The following is a 26,052-nucleotide window of genomic DNA, read 5'->3' as shown; positions in this document are numbered from 1 at the left end:
ATATTGTGACGATAATCTCCTTCAAGAGATTGAGCCTGCTCTTCCCTCCACAAACCGTCGTTGAAATTATATAAAAAGACTATGGAAGAAATGTCCAACAACGACAACAACACCAGCAAGGCTTGCCAGGGTGAGCAAAACGTATGCAGCAGCCACCTGTTCGAACTCCAACCACCAAACTACCCGTTGATTGCTACGGCTCCGCTGATTGGTCGCCGGTCTGGCTGCACCTGCACTCGCCCCCCATACTACCTGATGTCTGGGGTCGCCCCAACATCAGTCCTCAGAATGTTCAGTGCTTTCGTAGCCAGCACTCCTCCCAGCTAGACGTTAGCGTGTACTGAGAGAGGTGGTGGCTTTAAGCCAATATTCCAGCACCTCCCACTTAATTTTTATTGCACTTCTTGTTATTTTGCATTAACGTAACTTTCCATTGTGTCATTTAAGTATTCTTATTATTTTGATTCATTGATTTTATTATAAGAATTTGTTTGTGCATTATTTTCATGTTTTGATTTATTTAACGTAATTAAAATTTCATTGTTAAAGTTTACTTGTGTTTTGTGTGTCTTCTCCTTACCTTACCACAGACGAAGTTCCAGTTTTTTCTATTTTTTTTTTATAACTATGTGACGAGGCCATACCCCTAGCCTTAAACAGCCGAACACCAACGCGTTACCGTCACAATATATATATATATATATATATATATATATATATATATATATATATATATCACACACACACACACACACACACACACACACACACATAAATACATAAGGGACGCGCATGTTGTGGGGTTAGCCTAGTGCCTGGGATTATTGACCGAACCTAAGCTGGCGTTCGTGCTATCCGCCGCGTCGTTCATGGTGGCTCTTGCGACTAGCTCTTTATGCCTTGCCTGGTTCCGTATGTTGACTTATAATATAATTTTTTGATCGGATGAGTTCTTTGTCGAATCCATTAAAGTTGTGCATGAAGGTGGCTTCCAAAATTCCTTTTAGAAGGAATTTCCACTTGACCTCTCGCACCTGCGTACGAGGATTTCCTTACATTTCTTTGACTCATTTGTATTTCCAGTTTGGTGGTGGTGGTGCTGGTGGTGGTGGCTGTACCTGTGGTGGTAGTAGTGCTTGTGGTGGTGGTTGTGGCAGTGTTAGTAGTCGTGGTGCTGGTAGTGGAGGTGTTGGCGGTACGTGTGGTGGTAGTGCTTGTGGTGGTGGCGCTGCTGGTGGTGACTGCAGGCACGTGCTCCACCACCACCAAGGTCACCAGGAATATATCTTTAGACATTAGGGGTTGTTCTACGCGTCGCAGCGCACTCTCCCATCCCGCGCCTTGGGGAAGGTCAGTACATGGGGACACATGTGTGTTCTTACACACCTGCCTCTCGCCGCCACCCACATCTGGCTCTTGGGTTGAGGTAACTTGACACATCTCATCAATCTTGGGCAATCTCATCAACTCTTGGGAGCTTACTTGCACCATAACATCAAACTCATTTAGCAATCTGACAAACAGTATTTATTGATTGACTCAACGTCAACAGAGAGATGGGGTCGACTGATAGATATATTCGATGCAGTAGATTATGGCCCAAACTGTGTTAATTAGATTGATCTTATCAAGCTTTTGCCACTTCCCCATGATGAGTCAGGTTGGATCTGGATTATGTGGAGCGTTAGACATGCTTGGTTATGTGGAGGCTATGTTGGGTACTATGCAAAATACGCTGTCATAGGATCGGATGCTTTTGGTAAGCGTCGTGAATGCTTTTCGATGAGACAGCATCAAGTAAGACTTAAGTAGGTTTATTCGCTCAGAGGAAGAGTGAAAGGCTCACTCAAGTGTAGTCTGTGTTGCAAGATGTACTTCCTGTCGTGTCAGCGGGAGAGGGGAGGGTAAAGAGCAAAATCTTAAACTGAAATTCCCCGTTTTACATCCTGAGAAAGACAGAGGCGGTCAGATAAACGTTTTCTCTCTGTTTCAAAACAGTGGTGCGGATGACGAGGCACTGTTGAAAATGTTTATTGTCCTCTGTCAGATACTGGCAGTCCAACGTTTCGTTACAGTGGTGATTGTACTCACCTATTTGTGCTTGCGGGGGTTGAGCTTTGGCTCTTTGGTCCCGCCTCTCAACTGTCAATCAACTGGTGTACAGATTCCTGAGCCGACTGGGCTCTATTGTGTACGTGTGTGTGTGTTTGTGGTACGTGTGTGTGTTTGTGGTACGTGTGTGTGTTTGTGGTACGTGTGACGTTTGTGTCTTGTGAGTGTGGTACATGTGTCTTATGTGTGTGTGTGTAGTTTGTCCTGGCCGTATGCGTGTAAGTCTGTCCTGAAGATAGTCTGTGTGTTTTCGACAAGTGTTTTCTTGTCTCGGGAGCAGCAGAACACACAGTAAATGCTTGAGGGGTAACAAAAAAAAAACAAGAAACAAGTGAATTTGGTAAGATGTATAACCGGTTCTTTGGTTGCTTCGCTGCCGAGAGAGGAACCCGTTCCTCACTTCGCGACATTTAAGCCTTTAGAAACGCCCAGGTCAAAGTAATTTTTTTAACGTAAGGCGTTATCATATTTTTAAACGTACGATAGTTAAGTGTAGATATTATCGCGTGGGTTTTTAATTCATGGAACACACATTATAGATCCTCCAGTAAAGTTATGTCCACTCATCTACTCGTACATTTCAATCACGCCACAACGAACTCTTCACCCGTCTAGAGAATGTAAATCAGGCTTTTTCAATCTCTCTTCATATGGAAGGTTTCTAATTTCCGGGATTAACTTTGTCATCCTACGCTGGACGCGTTCTACTGAATTTATGTCCATTCTATAATATGGCGCCCAGCTGTATACTCTAAATGGGGGCCTAGGAAAAGAATGATATAGATGAACAATAACACCAGGTGTTTTATTGCTAACTCTCCTAGAAATGAATCCCAGTGTCCTATTTGCCTCATCTCGAACATTTATGCATGAATTATTTTACTTTTAAATTCTCATTAATCATAACTCCCAGATCCCTTTCGCAATCAGACTTGCCAATTTCAGCCCCATCTGATATTCTATAACTTTATCATCTTGATCTAGTTCCAGAACGTTACATTTGTCAGCATTAAACTGTATCTGCTAATCTTTTGACCATTTCAAAACTCTATCTAGATCGTCTTGAAGTGATTGTGATTCTTCTCTTGACTTTGTTTCCCTCCCGATTTTTGTATCGTCGGCAGATTTACAAATATTTAATTGCTCCTCAATCCTGAATCTAAATTATTTATATAAATATTATGAATAACAGAGGTCCCAGGACAGAGCCTTGAGGCACTCCATTTATACGAACTCTTCGTTTCCTTTTGTATAACCATGCCTTAATCCAACTTAAGATACCGCCTTCAATACAGTAGGCCTCTTATATTTTTAATCAGTCTTTCATGTGACACTGTATCAACAGTTTTGCTAAAGCCAAGGTACACCGTCACAAACCATATGCTGAGTGACAGCAAAATTGTCATTTGTGAATCATTTATTAATCTATGTTTTTCAAGATCTGTGCCTGAGGATCTATAACTCCTATAACTGCTAAAGATAAATCAGCAATTACAACAATCTAGTCCCAAGCAGCACTCGGCATCCTTATTGAAATCCTTGAATATGTAAAATATGTTCACTTCACACATACACTCTTAAGTGTGCAATGTATCTATAGAACTCTCAACTGCAATACTAATCCTGACCTCAAACACTTTGTCAAGGGTTGTAACAGTACCCATGGCCACCACACGAGAAACAAATGTCTCATATTCCAAGAGTGCGTCTTAACTAAATAAACAGTCATGAAAATTAAGAGTCCTTAAATGTGGACTGACCTCCCAAATGGGATTAAAAGCTGTATTTTGCTCAACCAATTTAAACGGGAAACTAAGAAATACACAAATAACATGTAAAAATCTTTCATCCAAAAGCTAGATTCTATTATAGTCTATAGCCTCTTCAATTAAATTTACGCCGTTTGCTAAATTTCTTGAACAGTTTATATATGTTAGATTACTTATTATTTAGTACTGTTTACCCCCAAAAATATAACAATAAATTAAATACATAATTTTGCTATACCCCAAACGCTTTGCGTATTAGTAGTTTTATTTAATGTGCAATCTCTGTACCTTCAAATAAAACACTATAATATGTTCATATGTATATTATATGAATACAATTATTATTATTTTAGAAATAATACAATTTGTTCATTATTATTTTAGTGTTTGCAGGAAGTCGGTGACGTCATAGTTGTCATGCTGGTACAGGTTTGAACTAACACTGAAGAGTGACGTTGCAGTGTGATGACGACATCAGGTTCCAGGTGCCAAGATTGTCCTTTGTTTAATATTTCCGTTCATGCAGTTATTCGTTCTCATTATTAAAAGTCACGTCATTGGTGTTTATATAGATATAATGAATGTTTCAAATAAATGGTCATTATTTCCTTAGCCAAAATACGAGATTTGTAGTAAATGAGTCCCATTTCAGTAGATGGGCACCACTGCTAGCTGTCACTAATTATTGCAACACACCGCAAAATTGTTTATACGTAAGCGGCGTTGTATACATTAACTGAATACATACATTGCGTGTAATGTACCAACTCATGAAATGGTCTTATAAAATATATTATATAGTTTTATTAAAGTAGAAGTTTAAGTGCGTGTTTTGAAAGGTACATCGAAGGTCTTGATTTCTATAAATTTCTCATGTGGCAGAGTTGCCTACAAGTGAGAGTTGCCAGTGACTGCAGGCGTCCGGCCGTACCTCAGCTACTGACCTGTATTTCGCGTCAGTGTCACACTGTCCGTGTCCGCTGCCCTGGGAAGTGTTACACGTGTCCCGAGAAGTGTGCATGACTCGACTACCTCACGGGACATACACAATCAGATGAGACACCGCGCCACGGTGTATGATGAATTATATACACTGAGAGTTTAGTTCTACACCCACACAACACTCCCTGGTGGTGCTATACCCACACAACACTCCTTGGTGGTGCTATACCCACACACAACACTCCCTGGTGGTGCTATACCCACACAACACTCCCTGGTGGTGCTACACCCACACAACACTCCCTGGTGGTGCTATACCCACACAACACTCCCTGGTGGTGCTACACCCACACAACACTCCCTGGTGGTGCTATACCCACACAACACTCCCTGGTGGTGCTACACCCACACAACACTCCCTGGTGGTGCTATACCCACACAACACTCCCTGGTGGTGCTATACCCACACAACACTCCCTGGTGGTGCTATACCCACACAACACTCCCTGGTGGTGCTATACCCACACAACACTCCCTGGTGGTCCTTTCATAAGGAACATTGTCAAAACAATTTTAACAAGAGGAAAATTCAGTCTATCAAGCTTTCTGTCCTGTCTTAATCTAGTAACCTTGTCATTTTTTATTAAGTTATTTATATATACGAGAGTTCTTACATTCTTGTACAGCCACTAAACGCAAGGGATTTTTTGGCATAGAACTCGATGGACTTTGTCAGACATAACTTTCTCTTTATAAATCATTGCAGTCTCTCGTTACAAAGTTTAAGTTCTCTAGGTACTCCATCATGTGGGCAACCAGACTGTTGATGTTGGTCGGTGCCTCCTGTCTCTCCTCCTTACGTGTGTGTATGTGTTTGTGCTGTGTGTACGTGTGTGTTGTTGTGTGTACGTGTGTTGTTGCGTGTACGTGTGTGTGGTGTGAACGTGCGTGTACGTGTGTGTGGTGTGAACGTGCGTGTACGTGTGTGTTGTGTGTACGTGTGTGTGGTGTGAACGTGTGTGTTGTGTGTATGTTACGTGTGTTGTGTGTACGTGTGTGTTGTTGTGTGTACGTGAGTATGAATATGTGTGCGCGTGTTAGGGTGTGTATACGAGAGTGTGCGTACGTGTGCGAGGAAGTGTGGAGGGACGTGGCTGGCTGCACACAGTAGCCGGCCAGAGGTGGTTGGCAACATCTGTATCAAGGACGCCACTACCCCCCTTCCAGGCCCCCCCCCATCCTAACTCAGACACCCCCCACGAAGACACCCCCCCCCCCAACCCCCCACGAAGACACCCCCCCCCTCCCCAACCTAACTGACATTCCATACAACGGAATGCAACAGTTTGCGTGAATTTACCTCTCATTATCCCCAACTATGGAGGCACGATCTATCATTCACTGAGAGTTACACGAGAGAGAGAGAAGCCGCCTGCCGAAGCTGTAAATGCCAAAACTGTTGACCTTTAAAATTCAGCTTGAAAAAAATCACGAGGACATCTGGGCGGACCTTTGACAAGCCATCGACTTCAAGTTCTCGTCGAGGCCACTAGAGTCTTAGTGGCCCTCAGGTAAATTCAGGTAAATCTCACCCCTCTCTCCCTCCCTCTCCCATTCTCTCCTTTTAACCTTTCCGTTCTCTTTCCCGGTGGGTATTATATTGATCCCAAATTAAAATGACTTGGCGGAGAGATTCTTGTTACATATTCTTAGAGTTGACCGGGCCGCTGGGACGCTAAGCCCCCGAAATCATCTCAAGGTAACCTTAGAAGCATCCGGTGTCTATTAATTTCTCAAAGGGCCCACTTGTCAATTTTTCTGATGCTATTGGAGACCTAAAAGTCAGAACAAATGAGTGAATTCGGCCTTCTTGATACCTTGTTGAAAGTAAAGTTATTTAAAGGTCAATATCTCAACACAGAAATGTGTGTTAATTTACCATGTTGTAGCGCAGTCCATTAAGGCAGCATCTGGGATGGTCTCGGACGTAGGTTCGAACCCTCGTCACGGCCCTTGTGGATTTGTTCATTTGTCAGTATCTAAGCCTGTATGGATGTTACCTCTGGGACCATTAAAATGCTGACCTTGGCAAGCTTAATTGTGAATGGAGGAAATGTTTAAGACGAATCTTGGGAGTCCATCCTCGCGTTCATTGTAATTTCATATCAGGCATAATGTCCACTCCCACACTTGAAGTTCATAAAAGAAAGATATATTTTTGTCTGAAGGGAGTCACCCATCCAGCAATCTCAATCAATTCCTTTTTTTCTGTCACTCACTTGTTATTGGCCACTTCAGAGATATAAACTTGAGTGTCAGGAAATACAAGTTAAGAATGAATGATATATATAATGGTGCAGCAGGTGTAAAGGATGGAATAAAACCACCGGTCAGCGGAGAAAGCATGGACACCCCTTGCTGGACTTTTGGAATTTTTAAGAACTACTCACAGAGATGGCTCACTGACAGCTAGCCATTTTGAGTCCTATTGAAGTCAAATCTTGTGTGAACTGTGTTGGAAGTGATTTTGATCCTGGATAGCCTCGGAACCTGTTGACTGAGGGCGTAATATTTTGTTTATATAAATTCACTGAATGATTAGTTTATTCTTTTTAACTGTATGTATAGTCTTTTAAACTGTATTCTCACTATCGTGCTGTTGTAACGTAAAGTGAGGCAATATCTATCACTCCTCTAATAGTAAACTACACTTTATTTTTCAATATATATATAATCTCACCTTTTCAGTTTGTCAGCTAAATGTTACTCATTATAAAGCCAATATGTAAACAATGATTTACACTGATGTATACCTGTTTAGTTCATCCATTATTGTAATGATTTGTATAACTTGTTACGGAAATTGTTTCTAATTCTTAATTTAACAACTGATTTTAAAAGTATTGATAAATATAACTTCTAAATCTAAATGTTGAGTATATAGTTTAGAATTAAAAGTATTACACGTTATGTTATTATTGGACTCTGACGTAGGGAAAATAATTTAGTGTAAAATTGTATATACTAACCCAACTATAAATGTGTAAACATAAATAATTTCAATTTTACTTATAATTGCAATTCAATTAATAATAATAATGATATAGGATAAAGACACATTCTTTATGTATTTATGAAATTTATGTAAGGAATTTACAGCAAGTCTTTCACAATCTCCTGAGTGCTTTGTCAAGGTCTGAGTGTGTGATTACGACCAGACTTACATCTCAACGTCTAATGAGGCTGTTTCCCTGGGGCCAGTCCTCGTATCTTTCTTGACTTTCTTGTTACTATGTCTGTGAGAAGATACTACTACTACTTAATAATAAATAATATTATTATTATCAACAACAGTGTAAAATAGTTTACGTCCCAAGCCGCACGTCCCAACAGTGTTGGTTGGGATATACTGTATATAGAAAAGTGGATCTATAAATAATTGCATCAATAAGCGAGTGTGTGTACATAAAGAGTCTGTACGTGAGTGTGTGCATGAACTCACCAAGCTGTGCTTGCGGGGGTTGAGATTCGGCTCTTTGTTCCCGCCTCTAAATTGTCAATCAACTGATGTACAGGTTCCTGAGCCTACTGGGCTCTATCATATCTACATTTGAAACTGTGTATGGAGTCAGCCTCCGCCACATCACTGCCTAATGCATTCCATTTGTTAATAATTATATTAACTACCCTGACACTGAAAAAATTATTTCTAGTGTCTCTGTGGCTCATTTGGGTTTGACACCGCCATGTCCGTGTTCCACCCATGCTAAAATGTTTATCTTTTCCCACCCTATCAATTCCTCTAGAGGAGAGTTTTGTAGGTGATGATCATGTCTCATTATAACTTTTCATGATCATTATAACTTTTCTGTCTTCCAGGAATGTCAGGTTTAATTTCCGTAGCCTTTCCTCGTAGCTCATACCTCTCAGCTCTGGAACTAGTCTGGTGGCATACCTCTGAATCTTCAGTAGCAAGTGTATTGTGTCAATAAATTATACGCTCTCTCCAAAACTCTCTTTAACTTATGTGGATATAATGAGATGAGTTTGTTAATTCTACTTAGTTCACTAATGACAAATTCATATTTGTTACCTAATTACAGTTAACACTAACCTAACCTATTAGTGGATAGTGAGGTGAGGTGTGGTCCGATTATATCAACTATATGTATATGTATAAACTATATTACATATACAGTATTATATGATAAGTGAATCACCACTTTACGGGCTATTCATGCCCGTGCCAACTCTTGGGTGGCTAAATCTTCATCAATCAATTGAATAACCACAACATACAATTACTTAAAATCCCTTCAATGCAACTGTGTAGAAATGGTCATTAACAAAATATCTTGGTCTGCAGGCATTAATTATTCACACATAAGTTCATATATAAGCACCCTATTTATATAATATTATTCAATGTATGTATAACGCTGCGCGTATTAGTGGCTTTACAAGATTGTAAATACTATGCTATGTATTCTCTCTAACCCAATGTAGCTTCTTGTATATAAATAAATAAAATAAAATATTACCTAAAACCTATTTTGATCAATCTTGCAGGATACTACGACCCCTCAACATCCCGGCAGACCTGATTTCGCCCATGGCAAAAATCAACATTTTTCATGAAAAAAATTAAAAACATTTTTCATGAAAAAAAATATAAACCAGCCATACAATCTTTTTAAAAATATCACCATCATTTTGTATTTTTATATAAATAATATACTAATTAATAAATAAAATCAAGTAATATAAAGCAGCAATTCACATTTATATTATTTATATTTTTTTCTTTGCTAATTTTCAATATTAAGGCTTTAACAGCCATATTTACTGAGATACAGCCAACTCAAATATCAAACTTATCATCGTGTTTTCTCAACATATTACTAAGGAAAATGAGTTGAAAAACATGTAATAATAATTATAATGAGCTGAATAATAAATGAATTACAAAAATAACATAATTTCTATATTCCTCATATACTTAGAGATTACTATGCATGATAATTATATGGGGCTTATATGGTCATATGTATGGTACCTGTATGGGTCATATGTATGGTACTTAAAAGGTCATATGTATTGTACTTATAATGTCATATGTATGGTACTAATAAGGTCATATGTATGGTACTTATATGGTCATACGTATGGTACTTATAAGGTCATATGTATGGTAATAATATGGTCATATGTATAGTACTTATATGGTCATATGTATGGTACTTATAAGGTCATATGTATGGTACTTATAAGGTCATATGTATAGTACTTATATGGTCATATATATGATACTTAGAAGGTCATATGTGTGGTACTTATAAGGGCATATGTATGGTACTTATATGGTCATATGTATGGTACTTATAATGGCATATATATGGCAATTATATGGGCATTTGTATGGTACTCATATGGGTATATGTATGGTACTTATAAGGTCATATGAGCCGAGCGGACAGCACGCTGGATTTGTGATCCTGTGGTCCCGGGGCCGATCCCGGGCGCCGGTGAGAAACAATGGGCAGAGTTTCTTTCACCCTATGCCCCTGTTACCTAGCAGTAAAATAGGTACCTGGGTGTTAGTCAGCTGTCACGGGCTGCTTCCTGGGGGTGGAGGCCTGGTCGAGGACCGGGCCGCGGGGACACTAAAGTCCCGAAATCATCTCAAGATATGTATGGTACTTAAACGGGCAAATATATGGTACTTATAAGGTCATATGTATGGTACTAATAAGAGTATATGTATGTTACTTATATGGTCATATGTATGGTACTTATAAGGGCATATGTATGTTACTCAGAAGGGCATATGTATGACATGTGGCCATATGAATGACACTGATAAGGGCATATGTATGGTACTTAAATTGGCATGTGTATGTTACTCAGAAGGGCATATGTATGGTACTTATGTGGGCATATGTATGGCACTTATGTGGGCATATGTATGGCACTTATGTGGGCATATGTATGGTACTTATAAGGGCATATGAATGGTACTTATAAGGGCATATATATGGTATTAATAAGGTCATATGTATGGTACTTAAATGGGCATATGTATGGTACTTATAAGGTCATATGTATTGTACATATAAGATCATATGTAAGGTACATATAAGGTCATATGTATGGTACATATAAGGTCATATGTATGGTACTTATAAGGTCATATGTAAGGTACATATAAGGTCATATGTATGGTAAGCTCTTAACGTATCCCAACGTCAAGAAAACGGTGACTTTAATGTGCCCTCTCCTAACCTACCAGATGACGTAAAACAGAAAACGGGACAGTACGTCACTTTCGCCAGCCGCTTCCATTTTCTGCCAAACAGCCCAGTCGACGGGGAAGAATCCCAGCCCGGGCGGAATCTTCATTTTTCTCAAAACTCAAAATCAAAACCAGCCATAGAATCGTTTTGAAAATGTTTCCATTGTGTTTACCGCAATAATTTATATTTCTTTCTATTAAGTCTTTCTTTACTAATTTTCAATATCAAGGCTTTAACAGCCATATTTACTGAGATACAGCCAACTCAAATATCAAACTTATCATCGTGTTTTCTCAACATATTACTAAGGAAAATGAGTTGAAAAACATGTAGTAATAACTATAATGAGTTAAATATAAAATGGGTAATAAAAATAAAGTCATTTCTATATTCATCATTTACTTAGAAATTATTTCGAATAGTAATTATATGGGCATATGTATGTTACTTATAATGGCATATGTATGATACTTATAATGGCACATGTATGGTACTTATAATGTCATATGTATGGTACTTATAATGGCATATGTATGGTACTTATAATGACATATGTATGGTACTTATAATGGCATATGTATGGTACTTATAATGGCATATGTATGATACTTATGACATGTATTGTACTTACAATGGCATATGTATGGTACTTATAACGGGATATGTATGTTACTTAAAATGACCTATGCATGGAACTTATAAAGGCATATGTATGGTACTTATAATAGTATATGTATGGTATGTATGGTACTAATAATAGTATATGTATGGTACTTATAACGGGATATGTATGATACTTAAAATGACCTATGCATGGAACTTATAAAGGCATATGTATGGTACTCATAATAATATATGTATGGTACTTATAATTGCATATTTATGGTACTTATAATGGCATATGTATGATACTTATAATGACATATGTATTTTACTTATAAAGACAAGTATGGTACGAATAAGGGCATATGTATGGTACTTATAATGACATATGTATGGTACTTATAGTGGCATTTGTATGGTACTTATAAAGAAATATGTATGGTACTTATAATGTCATATGTATGGTACTAATAATGGCATTTGTGTAAAACTTATAAAGGCATATATATATGGTACGTATAATGACTTGAGTATGGTACTTATAACGGCATATGTATGGTACGTATAATGACTTGAGTATGGTACTTATAACGGCATATGTATGGTACCTATAAAGGCATATGTATTGTACTTATAATGGCATATGTGTAGAACTTATAAAGGTATATATATGGTACTTATAATGACATGTATGGTACTTATATTGGCATACATATGGTACTTATAATAGCAATTGTATGATACTTGATGACATGTATGGTACTTATAAAGCCATATGTATGGTACTTACAAAGGCATATGTATGGTACTTATAATGGCATATGTATGGTTCTTACAATGGCATACGTATGGTATTTATAAAGGCTTAAGTATGGAACTTATAATCAATATGTATGGAACTTATAAGGTCATATGTATGGTACTTATAAGGACATTTATATGGTACTTATAAGGTCATATGTATTGTACTTATAAGGTCATATGTATGGTACATATAAGGTCATATGTAAGGTACTTATAAGGTCATGTGTATGGTAACCTCTTAACGTTTCCCAACGTCAAGAAAACGGTGACTTTAATGTGCCCTCTCCTAACCTACCATAGGACGTAAAACAGAAAACGGGACAGTACGTCACTTTCGCCAGCCGCTTCCATTTTCTGCCAAACAGCCCAGTCGACGGGGAAGAATCCCAGCCCGGGCGAAATCTTCATTTTTCTCAAAACTCAAAATCAAAACCAGCCATAGAATCGTTTTGAAAATGTTACCATTGTGTTTACCGCAATAATTTATATTTCTTTCTGTTAAGTCTTTCTTTGCTAATTTTCAATATTAAGGCTTTAACAGCCATATTTACTAAGATACAGCCAACTCAAATATCAAACTTATCATCGTGTTTTCTCAACATATTACTAAGGAAAATGAGTTGAAAAACATGTAGTAATAATTATAATGAGCTAAATAAAATATGGGTATTAAAAATAAAGTCATTTTAATAATCTTTATTTAGAGATTATTTCGAATGATATTTATATGGGTATATATATGGTACTTATAATGTCATATGTATGGTACTTATAATGGCATATGTATGGTACTTTTAACGGCATATGTAATGTATTTATAAATGCATATATATAGTACTTATAATTGCATACGTATGGTACTTATAATGGCATGTGTGAAACTTATAAAGACATATGTATGGTACTTATAATGCATACGTATGGTACTTATAATGGCATATGTATGGTACTTATAATGACATATGTATGTTACTTATAACGGCATATGCATGGTACTTATAAAGGCATATGTATGGTAATTATAAAGGTATATGTATGGTACTTAAAAAGGCATACCTATGGTACTTATAAAAGCATATGTATGGTACTTATAATCAATATGTATGGTACATATAAGGTCATTTGTATGATACTTATAAGGTCAAATGTATGGTACTTATAAAGACATGTGTGGTACTTATAATGGCATATTTATGGTATTTATAAAGGCATATGTATGGTACTTATAATAGTATATGTATGATACTTATAATGACATGTATGGTACTTATAATGCCATATGTATGGAACTTATAAGGTTATATGTATGATACTTATTTAGGCATATGTATGTTACTAATAATGTCATATGTATGATACTTATAAAGGCATATTATAGTACTTATACATATGTATGGTACTTATATATGTACTGTATGGTATATGTATGTACTTACACTGCATATGTATGGTACTTATACTAGCATATGTATAGTACTTATTATTGCATAAGTATGGTACTTATAATGGCATATGTGTGTAACTTATAAAGGCATACGTATGGTACTTATAATGACGTATATATGGTAATTATAAAGGCATATGTATATCATTATATATGTCATTATAAGTATCATGTAACTGCTATTATAAGTACCATATGTATGCCATTATAAGTATCATACATATGCTATTATAAGTACCATACTTATGCAATAATAAGTACTATACATATGCCTTTATAAGTATAATACATATTGGCATTATAAGTACCATAAATAAGCCATTATAAGTATCATACATATACTATTATAAGTACCATACATATGCCTTTATAAGTACTATAATATATATTTATAATTAGCAAACATATGCCTTTATAAGTACCATATATATATGCCATTATAAGTACCGTTCATATGCCATTATAAGTACCATACATATGCCTTTATAAGTACCTTACATATGTCTTTATAAGTACCAAAGTATGCCTTTATTAATACCATACATAAGCTTTTATAAGTACCATACATATGCACTTATAAATACCATTCATGTCTTTATAAATACTGTAAATATGTATTTTTAAGTACCATACGTATGCCTTTATAAGAAACCAAACATGTGCCCATAAAAGTACCATTTGAAATAATGTCTAAGTAAATAAAGAATATTAAAATTACTTTATTTTTAGTACCCATTTTTTATTTAGCTCAATATAGTTATAATTACATGTCTTTCAACTCATTTTCCTTAGTAATATGTTGAGAAAACACGATGATAAGTTTGATATTTGAGTTGGCTGTATCTCAGTAAATATGGCTGTTAAAGCCTTAATATTGAAAATTAGTAAAGAAAGACTTATAAGAAAGAAATATAAATTATTGCGGTAAACACAATGGTAACATTTTCAAAACGATTCTATGGCTGGTTTTGATTTTGAGTTTTGAGAAAAATGAAGATTTCGCCCAGGCTGGGATTCTTCCCCGTCGACTGGGCTGTTTGGCAGAAAATGGAAGCGGCTGGCGAAAGTGACGTACTGTCCCGTTTTCTGTTTTACGTCATCTGGTAGATTAGGAGAGGGCACATTAAAGTCACCGTTTTCTTGACGTTGGGAAACGTTAAGAGGTTACCATACATATGACCAAAGTTATATGTACCTTACATATAACGATGTAAGTACCATATATATATATGTGCATATAAATACCATATATATAACCTTATAAGTACCATACATATGACCTTATAAGTACCATACATATGCCATTATAAGTACCATACATATGCCCTTATAAGTACCATACATATGACCTTATACGTATCATACATATGACCTTATAAGTACCATACATATGCCATTATAAGTACCATACATATGACCTTATAAGTACCATACATATGTCATTATAAGTACCATACATATGACCTTATAAGTACCATACATATGACCTTATACGTATCATACATATTGATTGTAAGTACCATACCTATGCCTTTATAACTACCATACATATGATGTTATAAGTACCATATGTATGTCATTATAAGTACCACACTTATGTCATTACAAGTGCCATACATGACATTATAAGTACTTTACATATGCCTTTATAAGTACCACACATATGCCTATATAAGTATCATGCAAATGCCATTATAAGTACCATACATATGCCTTTATAAGTACCATTTATATGCCATTATAAGTGCCGTACATATGCCTTTATAAGTACCATACATATGCCATTATAAGTACCATACATATGTCATTATAAGTACCATACATATACCCATATTCGTACCATACTTGTCTTTATAAGTACCATACATATGCCATTATTAGTACCATACGAATGCCATTATAAGTACCATACATATGTCTTTATAAGTACCATACATATGCCATTATAAGTACCATACATATGTCATTGTAAGTACCATACATGTCTTTATAAGTACGATACATATGTAGTTAAAAGTACCATGCATATGTCATCATTGTACTGCAGCTGCCCGAAACGCTTTGCGTAATAGTGGCTTTAGGCATTGTATGTACTAGCTCTATCTATAAAGCCAACAAACTTTGTAAGATCTCTTTATGTATGTACCTTTACCTAAATAAAAATTATTATTATTATTATTATTATTATTATAAATGCCATACATATGCCATTATAAGTACATACATATGCCTTTATAAATACCTTACATATATCATTATAAGTATCATACATATACTATTATAAGTACATACGTATGCTATTAAAAGTTCCATACATATGCCTTATGAATACCATACATATGCCTTTATAAGTACCATACATATATCATTATAAGTACCATACATATACTATTATAAGTACCATTCACATGTCATAAGTCCCATACATATGGCATTATAAGTACCATACATATGCCATTATAATTACCATACATATGACATTATTAGTACATACATATGCCGTTATAAGTACCATATATATACCCATATAAGTATCTTTCGAAATAATCTCTAAATAAAAAGTATAAAAAATGGCTTTATTTTTATTACCCATTTTTTATTTAGCTCATTATAATTATTATTACATGTTTTTGAACTCATTTTCCTTAATAATTTTTTGAGAAAACACAAATCACAATTCAAATGCCCGAAACGCTTTGCGTAATAGTGGCTTTAGGCATTGTATGTACTAGCTCTACCTATAAGTCAACCAATCCTTGTATAAATTTATTGTATGTATGTACCTTACCTAAATAAAATTGTATTGTATTGTATTGTATTGTATATAAATTCATGAAATCATATGTACCTGTATTAATATAATGAATGAAATAATATTTACCTGTACAATTAAAATAAATGAAATAAATACTGGATACCTGTACCAATATAATAAATGAAATAATATATACCTGTACAATTAAAATACATTAAATAATATATACCTGTACAATTAAAATACATTAAATAATATATTCTTGTACAAATAAATAATATACCAAAGAAAACGGAGTTGTTTCCCAGCGCCGCAAGTGATCATAACAACAAGACGACGGCCGCCCGAGCCGTACACGCTGCACGCGGAGAAATATTGCAAATATCTTCAAGACGATAAAGTAGTACAAGTGAATGAGATAGGTATCTTACCGCTAAAACAAAAGCATAAGGTATGTGACAGTATAATCTTACTAAGCTTAGGTATGTTTTGTAAAATCTCTTGTATGTATGTACCTTACCTGAATAAACATTTATTTATATTATGTCACCAATAATGTTAAAACCTACCTATTTTACTCAACTTAGCCTAACTGAGCGTAATACAGTCTTTCCGTTCTATGTGAGGAATTACAGAGCAAAGATCAAGAGTTAGCTGTAATTTCATCTAATATCCACATCTCGCAGGTTTATCATAAAATCCCATTATTTCTGTGACTAATATTAGAGACATCTTTGCTCACTGGTCCGGTTATTTATTGACTCTTCTGCTTAATGAAACTTTAACTGGAGGAATGTGTTTGCACCTTTCACTGTAGATTCTGGTCCATGTATTGCATTGTGCTCTCGAATAACATACACAGAATTATGATATCAGGGCATTATTTTAAACTATGTTCAGGTACTGTTGATCCATGAGTGCATTCAAATTCCTTAGGTGAAGAAAGATCATTTGTACTGTACATTTCTTAGCTTATTTCTGAGAAAGCACTGCATTTCTTCATATGGTCCGTGCTTTTTATTGTGTACACTGCAGTACAATACAATAGGCTGACAAAACTTAATGAGATAAACAGAATTTTCTAATGATATTTATGCATTCATGTATCATGTGGGGAATTTTTATTGTAAGTTTTGTTCCATTGGGGTAATTAAATATGCTTCAAAAATACATGCTTTGATGACAATACAGTATTTGAAACTATATTGTACAGTTTTTCTTAGGTGTAGGTTGTAGTTGTCTATTTGGTGGTATATACAGTAAAACATAAAATGATTCAATATATTCATCTGAGCATTTAAGCAACAATCGCATACCAACAAATAATGATCAGCATCTATATAACAAAACCACCGTCCAAAGAAATTTATTTAATTTCCTGACACATTTTATTTGATTTTTTAAATCTTTTGTGGCTTTTTGTGCTACATATTGTTATAAACATTCATTCTACTAGTTAATATCCCCTATTAAATTTGTTATGATTCAATCACTGTGAACAGGAGGCCGATATGCCAGAAAATGCGCTCCAGGCAACAATGTATCTCAAATAATTCATTCCACAACCACAGGTGTTTAGATGGACATAGTGTTCTCTGGTTGTTATTTTCTCTGAAGAGCTCTTGATGCTATTTTGCACACAGGTTTACATCATTCAAATCTTCCTGGTCATAGAGTAGGGATCAGCTAACTTAATCTAAAATTATTAATTATTTTATTTGATCTGTTGTTTTTTAAATGCTGTAAATATAAAGATGTAATTTTTATTTTTGTTCAGGCACCTTGCAAAGCAAACCTAACATAAACTAACAAACATGTTACCTAAAGTCAGCATTTAAAAAGAGAAAAGGCCTTTTTATTGCGCAAGTACTAGTATTGCCATTGTTTGCTTCCTTTTACAGAAATACTGTTTTATGGCTATTTAGTGATTTATAAGTTTATGAAGAGTAATAAAAATAATTGTTAAGATTATTGTGATGAAACTTATTTCCAGATATGGAAGAAAACAGATTACAGCAACTTTTTGAAGCAGAGCCAGACTTCTGTCCTTCATGTGGCGCTATCCTTATTCTTCCAAAATTTGGGGAAACTGTAGAATGTGCAGTGTGTACATTCAGCATATTTATTGATTGTAAGTACTTTAACCTCTTATTATATACAGTACACCATTTGCAAGGATTTTTCCCTTTTATCTTGCTATCTGTATCCAGTATGTTGCATCTTATTGCACAAAAGGGAGGCCACTCAAGATTATCGTTATGCATGTAATTTTGTGGGAGGGGCCCCCTTGTGAAACCCTCAGTATAACTCCAGGCTCTATCAATTCATGATTGCCTGCTGGTAACCAGTACCAGAATCTGGTCCACACTGTAGATGGAACGGGAGTCTGGTTTCTATGACCACAGCAGTAAGCACCAGAAGCAACAACTGCATGGATCACATTTGTTAATGACTTAACTGGGCCGAACCACTGGTTCATAAGACGTGTGCCGCGAGACGGCAGCCATGTCATAGTACATGCGTGTCACCATGTCATTTCTGGCGCAGACCATGCTTGCCATCAAAGGCAACCTGTTGAATGTATGTTGATAACTCTGAGGATCAATGTCCCTTGTGGCTCGGTCTGTGACCAGGCATTGATTTTTCCTCTTGAAATATTGGCTTCCTCTACTGAGGTGCTGCTGTGATTAACTTCGGGGAGGTACTGAGAGTCCCTCCCAAATAGAAAGCATTTCATTACATTCAGTGGTTGATTTTAGTGTCGGGGAGCCTAGCTTCCATTTATATCCTTATTCCTGTAAGAAATATAGTTTTGTGAACCAGTGGTTCCCAGGAATGAGGTACATTGGTAAGTTGAGGAACCCCCCCCCCCTGTAAAGTCAATAATTATTAAAACAATTATAACACGGAATCAATGATTGATGATGAAGTGGGAAACCAAGAGTTGACCATGTTAAACCAAAACATGGTTTCAATTTTTAATCTGTACTGCACTATGTTAGTGTGGACAGGTTAATTTGTTAGTGTAGTTGGTGTAATATCGTGTCTTGTAAAATCAGAAGTTTGCTGTATTATATAAGTACAGTAGGGTAATTCCTTTTAATGTATTTGGATCAATAATGCAGCATTGCTATTACTAAATTACATATAGTATTGAACCCACTAATATACTGTATATAAACCCACTAAGTACTGTATATATATATAATTTATATACATACACACAGTTATGTATGTGTGATATTATATTGGAGTGCTAGTTCTTGTTCAGTATCTCTTAAATACCACATAAAATTACTTACAAGTTGGTGTTTGGTGACCAAATTGCATTGATCACCAGTTAATGCAATTTGGATAGTGGTGAGAGTAGTAACCCTAGCACGTAGGTGGCCTGGGTAGTGGTGAGTGCAAGAGACAGATGTTGTAAGCATGTTCATCCTCCCTGATGTTACACCCAGATGTCTTACTATTATTATCCCAGTTTACCTGATGAAATTTTTTTCTCAGCATTAATTGGGCGCGTAACATCTTATAATGTGGAGTTCACTCCAAGAGGAGCTCTCACTGCAGCTGTGAAGAAGAAGAAGGTGAAGGCTGATGATAGTGAGTTTGGACAGATGGATAATGACCGAGAGTGTAGCAAGTGTGGAAACATTGGCATGTCATACACCACCATGCAGCTAAGATCAGCAGATGAAGGTCAAACCATATTCTATATCTGTCCAAAGTGCAAGTAAGTTAAAATTCTAAGTTTCCTTTATGGTGCTATTTTTGCCACAGGGTTAGAGATTTAATAATCTATGATCTACCCGAGTTTGCAACATACCTTGAGGTTACCTTACAGTGCTTTTAGGGCTTAGTGTCCCCGCGGCCTAGTTGCTGAACTGGTCAACCAGGCTATTGGACGTGGCTGCTCGCAGCCTGACGTACGAATCACAGCCTGGTTGGTCAGGTATCATTTGTAGGTGCTTATCCAGTTCTCTCTTGAACACTGTGAGGGGTCGGCCAGTTATGCCCCTTATGCATAGTGGAAGCGTGTTGAACAGTCTCGGGCCTCTGATGTTGATAGAGTTCACTCTTAGAGTACCTCTTGCACCTCTGCTTGTCAATGAGGGTATTCTGCACATCCTGCCATGCCTTCTGGTCTCATGTGATGTTATTTCTGTGTGCAGGTTTGGGACCAGCCCCTCTACTATTTTCCACTTGTAAATTATTATGTATCTCTCCCGCCTGCGCTCGAGGGAATACAGATTTAGGCTCTTTAGTTGGTCCGGTAGTTTAGATGTTTTACCAAGTGGATTCTAGCAGTAAAGGATCTCTATATGCTCTCCAGGTCAGTAATTTCTCCAGCTTTGAAAAGGGCCATCATTGTGAAGCAGTACTCCACTCTAGAGAGCAGGAGCGTTTTTGAAAAGTATCATCATCGGTATAGCATCTCTAGTGTGAAAAGTTTTTGTTATCCAACCTGTCATTTTTCTTGCAGTTGTGACGGCTACTTTATTGTGTTCTTTAAAGGCAAGGTCTTCTGACACGAGTACACCCAAATCCCTTACATTGCCTTTTCGTTCTGTGTTATGATTTGACCGAGTTTTGTACATGGTTTCCGTAGCGCATAAGCGGGAACTTATTTTCGTTGTAACGGGGGGTGGGGGGAAATAGCTCTATCTTGTCCATTATTCCACCCCCCAGTTAACTAACGAGGCCGAGGGAAACAGCTCTCTCTAGTCCGTTATCCCGTCCCCAGTTAGCTAACTATTCTAGAGCACCTCCAGAGTTCCTAAGGCAACCTCTCTCGTTCAACACCTTCTAACCTAGGTATTTGACTACCTAGGTGCCACGACTACAAGGCGCCGTCACTTGATCAGTTACCCGAAACTCCAGAGAGAACTCTAGAATACATAATCATTGCCACAAACATATAAGAGAAAACGAGAGGAAAGAAATGAATAGTGAAGTAATTAGTGAGGGTTTGGGGTGAGAGGTAGGGAGGTGGGAGGAGCGAGGAGGGTCATTAGTTGAAAGTGAGAGTTCAGAGAGGGGTGGAGGGAGAGGTGTAGATAGGTAGAAGTAGAAGAGTAGATAGTAGAAGTAGAAGAGTAGATAGTAGAAGACGAAATGCTGCCACCATCCATTCATGATCATTACATACAAGACAAGGAATGGAACTTGTCTGTATCACAAAATTCCTCAAAGATGTTATCAAGAGATCATTATTAGTATGGTCCCATCTTTATCATGTACTCATTCTAAACCATGAAACCAGTAACCACAGAGGCTTTCTCACCTCAACTCAAAATCTCTAGGGAACAAAATAAAGTCTATTTAAATAATAAATTCAACAATTATATTTTTCATGATAAGTATCATAACTTAAGCAATCCAATTAAAATGTTAAAGATTAATATTCAAAGTGAGTCATCCTCCAAGAATCTGAGAACACTACAATTGACTGCCCCTGATCTTCACACAACACTTGTAAAACACGACAAGTCACTTTAATGTTCACTCACCGAGGACTGAGTTTAAGTTGAATAGAGAGGGGGGGGTCTGTAGCTTGACAGAGACTGTCTCGCCCCTGCTGGCCGACAGCCTCCCTGCTAGGGACGTCTTCTCTGCTCTGCTGGCTGGTCTCCTATTGCTCTTAATGCTCAATCCTCTCGAATCGATAGTTCTCAGAGTATTTATTGGGGAACCTAGTAGCTAACTCCGCCCACAAGTAGATAGCCTCCGGCTTTCTACCAAGCCACTCCTTGAACGTCGGCATGTTTGAAGGCTAACAGGCTACAATTATAAGCTTAGCGGAAGCAAGGTGAAATTCTCATGATCTGACCTCAGGTCACTTGAGGTCATTAACGCTTTGAGGTGTGAGATCTCAGGCCGACAACCTGGCGCCTTTCCCAATTCCTGTCTCTGACTCATATTCTATATATATTTTAAACTAAACCAAACACTTTTACAGTGTTACATCGTTAAACACACTACTATTTTCTGTAGCCCATAGAAAGACCATTTAGCACTTTATTATCTATCAGTTTCTGGGAGGGTCCCATACATAACTTCATGTAGTCTATGCACTGGTATAGCAAAGTCTTAGGATTCGCAGCAGGCCCATGAAACTCAAATTCACAAATAACCAGAAGTAGAATCTGGCTCTCTACTAGATGGCAAGGGGTACTTAGGGATCAGAGATCTCCAAAACTGAAAAAAAAAAAATCTGAAACATTTGGTAAAACAAATTAAGTGGCTTCTTTAAGAAATTCAGGCCTCTAACGACCTATGAGCATCAACTGGGATCCAGAACCAGAATGTGGCCCCTTCAAACCGAGATGCTCACCAAGTATACATACTTTACCGACACTCGCCAAGCTGGCCAGGGTCATTGGTCTCCTCCCTTTCATTGGGCACAGTATGGTTTGGGAGTTTGCAGCAGTGTGGCATGTACTTGGGATTGGGATTCCCGTGTTTCATTATCTAAATTGGGTGTTCATTTCTGTCAGTCTCTTTGTAGCTAGATGCTTCAAGCAGCTCATCTCCTGAGATTATCCAGTGTTCTTGCCGATACTGTCCCAGTTCCATAGAATGTAGTGTTGATGCTGCCCCTTTCCTCTGGCCTTTGAGCAACAGGTGCCTTGATGTACACCACTGTCAGTAGAGATCCTTTGTACGTGGCTCCCCCGATCATGAGGCCTTCTCGGGGGATGCTTTTAGGCTGGATTAGTCGAGATGGGCGGTCCTGTACCCTGGTCCAGGATACAGGACCCCCCCTCCAGATGTTGCTCCATGTGTTGGCTAGATTGGCCTTCTACCAGGGGTGAGTGATCTTTCTGGCTCGTTTGGCCTGGGTTTCAGTGTCTGTCTGAACCCCCCCCCCCAAAGCTTCACCGCTTATCAGGTCATTTCCGTGACTGACTTTGCCGATTCAACATTCTCAACTATGTTCAACTGAAATTTTTTACGTGTATGGCGAGAGGGTGGCTTCTTACCTGCATTTTTCTTCTTGGTGGCAGCATGAGGTTTTGTCGCTCTTCGGCTTTTGAGCATGTACGGCTGATGTGACCCAGTAGATTGTAACCATCTCTGCATTAAGCTTCAGGGAGCCACGTCTCTCCCAGAAATTGGCATTTCATTACATTCAACTTTTTTTTTTTTTTTACATGTTAATATTTTTTTCTCAAATTTTTAAAACTGATAGTTTGATTTTTCTTTCAGGCACAGAGAAGTGGAAAATTCATAATATCTGGAGTCGAGTGTTACAAATTTTTTTGAAACAATAAAATCCTGTTAGTATTGTATGTGTTTAATTATGTCATGATTTGCCACTTTTCTTCATGTGTAGATAAAAGTAGATTTAATATACAAGAATGTGAATACTGTAGTATCTATTGGCTATTATAGTTGAGGCAGTATAGCTTAACATTATTACTGGAAAGGTGGTTACACAATATAAACTTAGATCTACTTGTGCTTTTCACCAGGTGGACAATGCAGATAGGAGTGGAATTACTAGTGATAGATGAATAATTAGTATCAACATTTGAATATTTGTTTTCAGTAATCTGAAGAGATAAATTTATTAAATATTTAAGAATCTTAAACCCTAATAAATTAATTTTTAGTGTCAAGCAATATTTTAAAGTATGATGATTATTATCCTCGGTTAAAATGAAACTACTGTAATGTGTTGGGACCTGACACGGGACCTTAAAAGAATCCATTGATAAACAAAATTTGAGATATAAATGACCACAGAAAATTCAAGTATATTGGAGAAATGATGGTCTACTTACAACCATTGTTGTAGAAAATGGTGCATTTATAAGGCTCATGAAAATTTTCTTAAACTATCAAATTCCATCTAGAAAATATTAAAAAATGTATTGTGCAGGATATGCATGTTTGCGTTAGCAACACGGGAGGAAATTAAGTGCTACACATTTATCTTTTACTAGCAACTGCTGAACTGGTAGTTCAGCAAATACCTTATTAAATTAAAAAAAAAAAAAAAAAAAAAAAAAAAAAAAAAAAAAATCGTAACTCAATATACCATCAACTTACCATGCTCCTAATATAAATCAATTTTCCAAAGTAAAAGATGACCATTTTCAGAAATAAGTATCTAGCTACAATGTATTTTTCAAAATCTTATTAGAGATGTTTCAGTGGAACTTTCGAAAATTTAGGCAATTGCTATTGATGGGACAATTCTAAATGTAGTTCCTGCATTAACGTGAGCGCATCAATGAGAAAATCCATAAGTCCTGTGATGGATGTTCCCACGTACACGTGTCTAGCCACTAGAACACTACCTAGAATAAGGATTGCCACCTGGAGTTCTACTGAACCCACAAAGATTTCCCGAGACTTCTACTGAATGGGGAGCTTGTGTGAAAATTCCCTTCCGGCTTCAGTCCAAGCCTCGGGAAATCCCTGTGGGTTTAGCAGAACTCCAGGTTGCAAACTTTATTCCATGTTGTGGTCTAGTCGCTAGACGTGTGAGCGAGGGAACATCCACCGCATAGTTTCGAACCCTCATCACAGGTCCTACGAATTTTCACTAAATGTAGTTATAGAAGCACCCATTTTTTCTTGGCTTGAATCTATTCACAAAGATACGAGTGGCAAAATGAATGTTAAAACTGAAAAATAAGGAGAATGAAAGGAACATGGTTCCAGATGAAGAGAGCAGCTGGAGGTGACAAAGAACTAAGCACCAAACATCTCAGTTTTCAGTCAATGGTTTGTCAAGGAAGCGAAGTCAAACGTTGCAGCTTACTGAAATTCGCACAAAAGCAAGATATTCCACTGAAGAAAAGCTATGACAAAGACACGAGTACAGACCTAGTGAAGAGCCGGTTCAGATAAATAAGTTTGGGGACAGTCACTATACTATATATATATATATATTAATTACACATATAAAGTAACCGTTTTTGGTGTATTACAGAGCTTAAATGACTAGTCAACCTATACATACATTGTTTGAAAAAGTACCATAGCTCCTTGGGGAAAATAATTAGTTCTATTTTTGTCTTGTAGACAGTTATACTAATACAACACTATTCATTTTATAGAAAACGGTTATATTCCACAATCTGTCATGAAAGCCGGTCGAGCCGGTAGGCCGAGCGGACAGCACACTGGACTTGTGATCCTGTGGTCCTGGGTTCGATCCCAGGCGCCGGCGAGAAACAATGAGCAAAGTTTCTTTCACCCTATGCCCCTGTTACCTAGCAGTAAATAGGTACCTGGGAGTTAGTCAGCTGTCACGAGCTGCTTCCTGGGGGTGGAGGCCTGGTCGAGGACCGGGCCGCGGGGACACTAAAGCCCCGA

At 37.0% G+C, this 26,052-nt stretch overlaps 1 protein-coding gene across 2 annotated transcripts; it reads left to right on the top strand.

Moving 5' to 3' along the window:
• The first annotated feature begins 1,113 nt into the window (after nt 1–1,113).
• On the top strand, nt 1,114–24,010 carry Polr1H (RNA polymerase I subunit RpI12). 2 transcript variants are annotated; one of them, XM_045764738.2, is made up of 4 exons: nt 1,114–1,350; nt 18,716–18,853; nt 20,230–20,455; nt 23,932–24,010. In XM_045764738.2, exons 2-4 carry the CDS (start codon nt 18,718–18,720, stop codon nt 23,954–23,956), a joined length of 387 nt encoding a protein of 128 aa, XP_045620694.1. In that variant the 5' UTR covers nt 1,114–1,350; nt 18,716–18,717; the 3' UTR covers nt 23,957–24,010. The 2 variants fall into 2 exon arrangements, with proteins under 2 accessions (XP_045620694.1, XP_045620692.1); XM_045764736.2 differs by lacking the exon at nt 1,114–1,350 and adding an exon at nt 17,018–17,173.
• The last annotated feature ends 2,042 nt before the right edge of the window (nt 24,011–26,052 follow it).

Source organism: Procambarus clarkii, chromosome 38, assembly GCF_040958095.1.
Source record: "Procambarus clarkii isolate CNS0578487 chromosome 38, FALCON_Pclarkii_2.0, whole genome shotgun sequence".
Classification (NCBI taxonomy): domain Eukaryota; kingdom Metazoa; phylum Arthropoda; class Malacostraca; order Decapoda; family Cambaridae; genus Procambarus; species Procambarus clarkii.
Note: the sequence above shows the minus strand (reverse complement) of the source record. Positions and strands in the feature narration are given on the sequence as shown.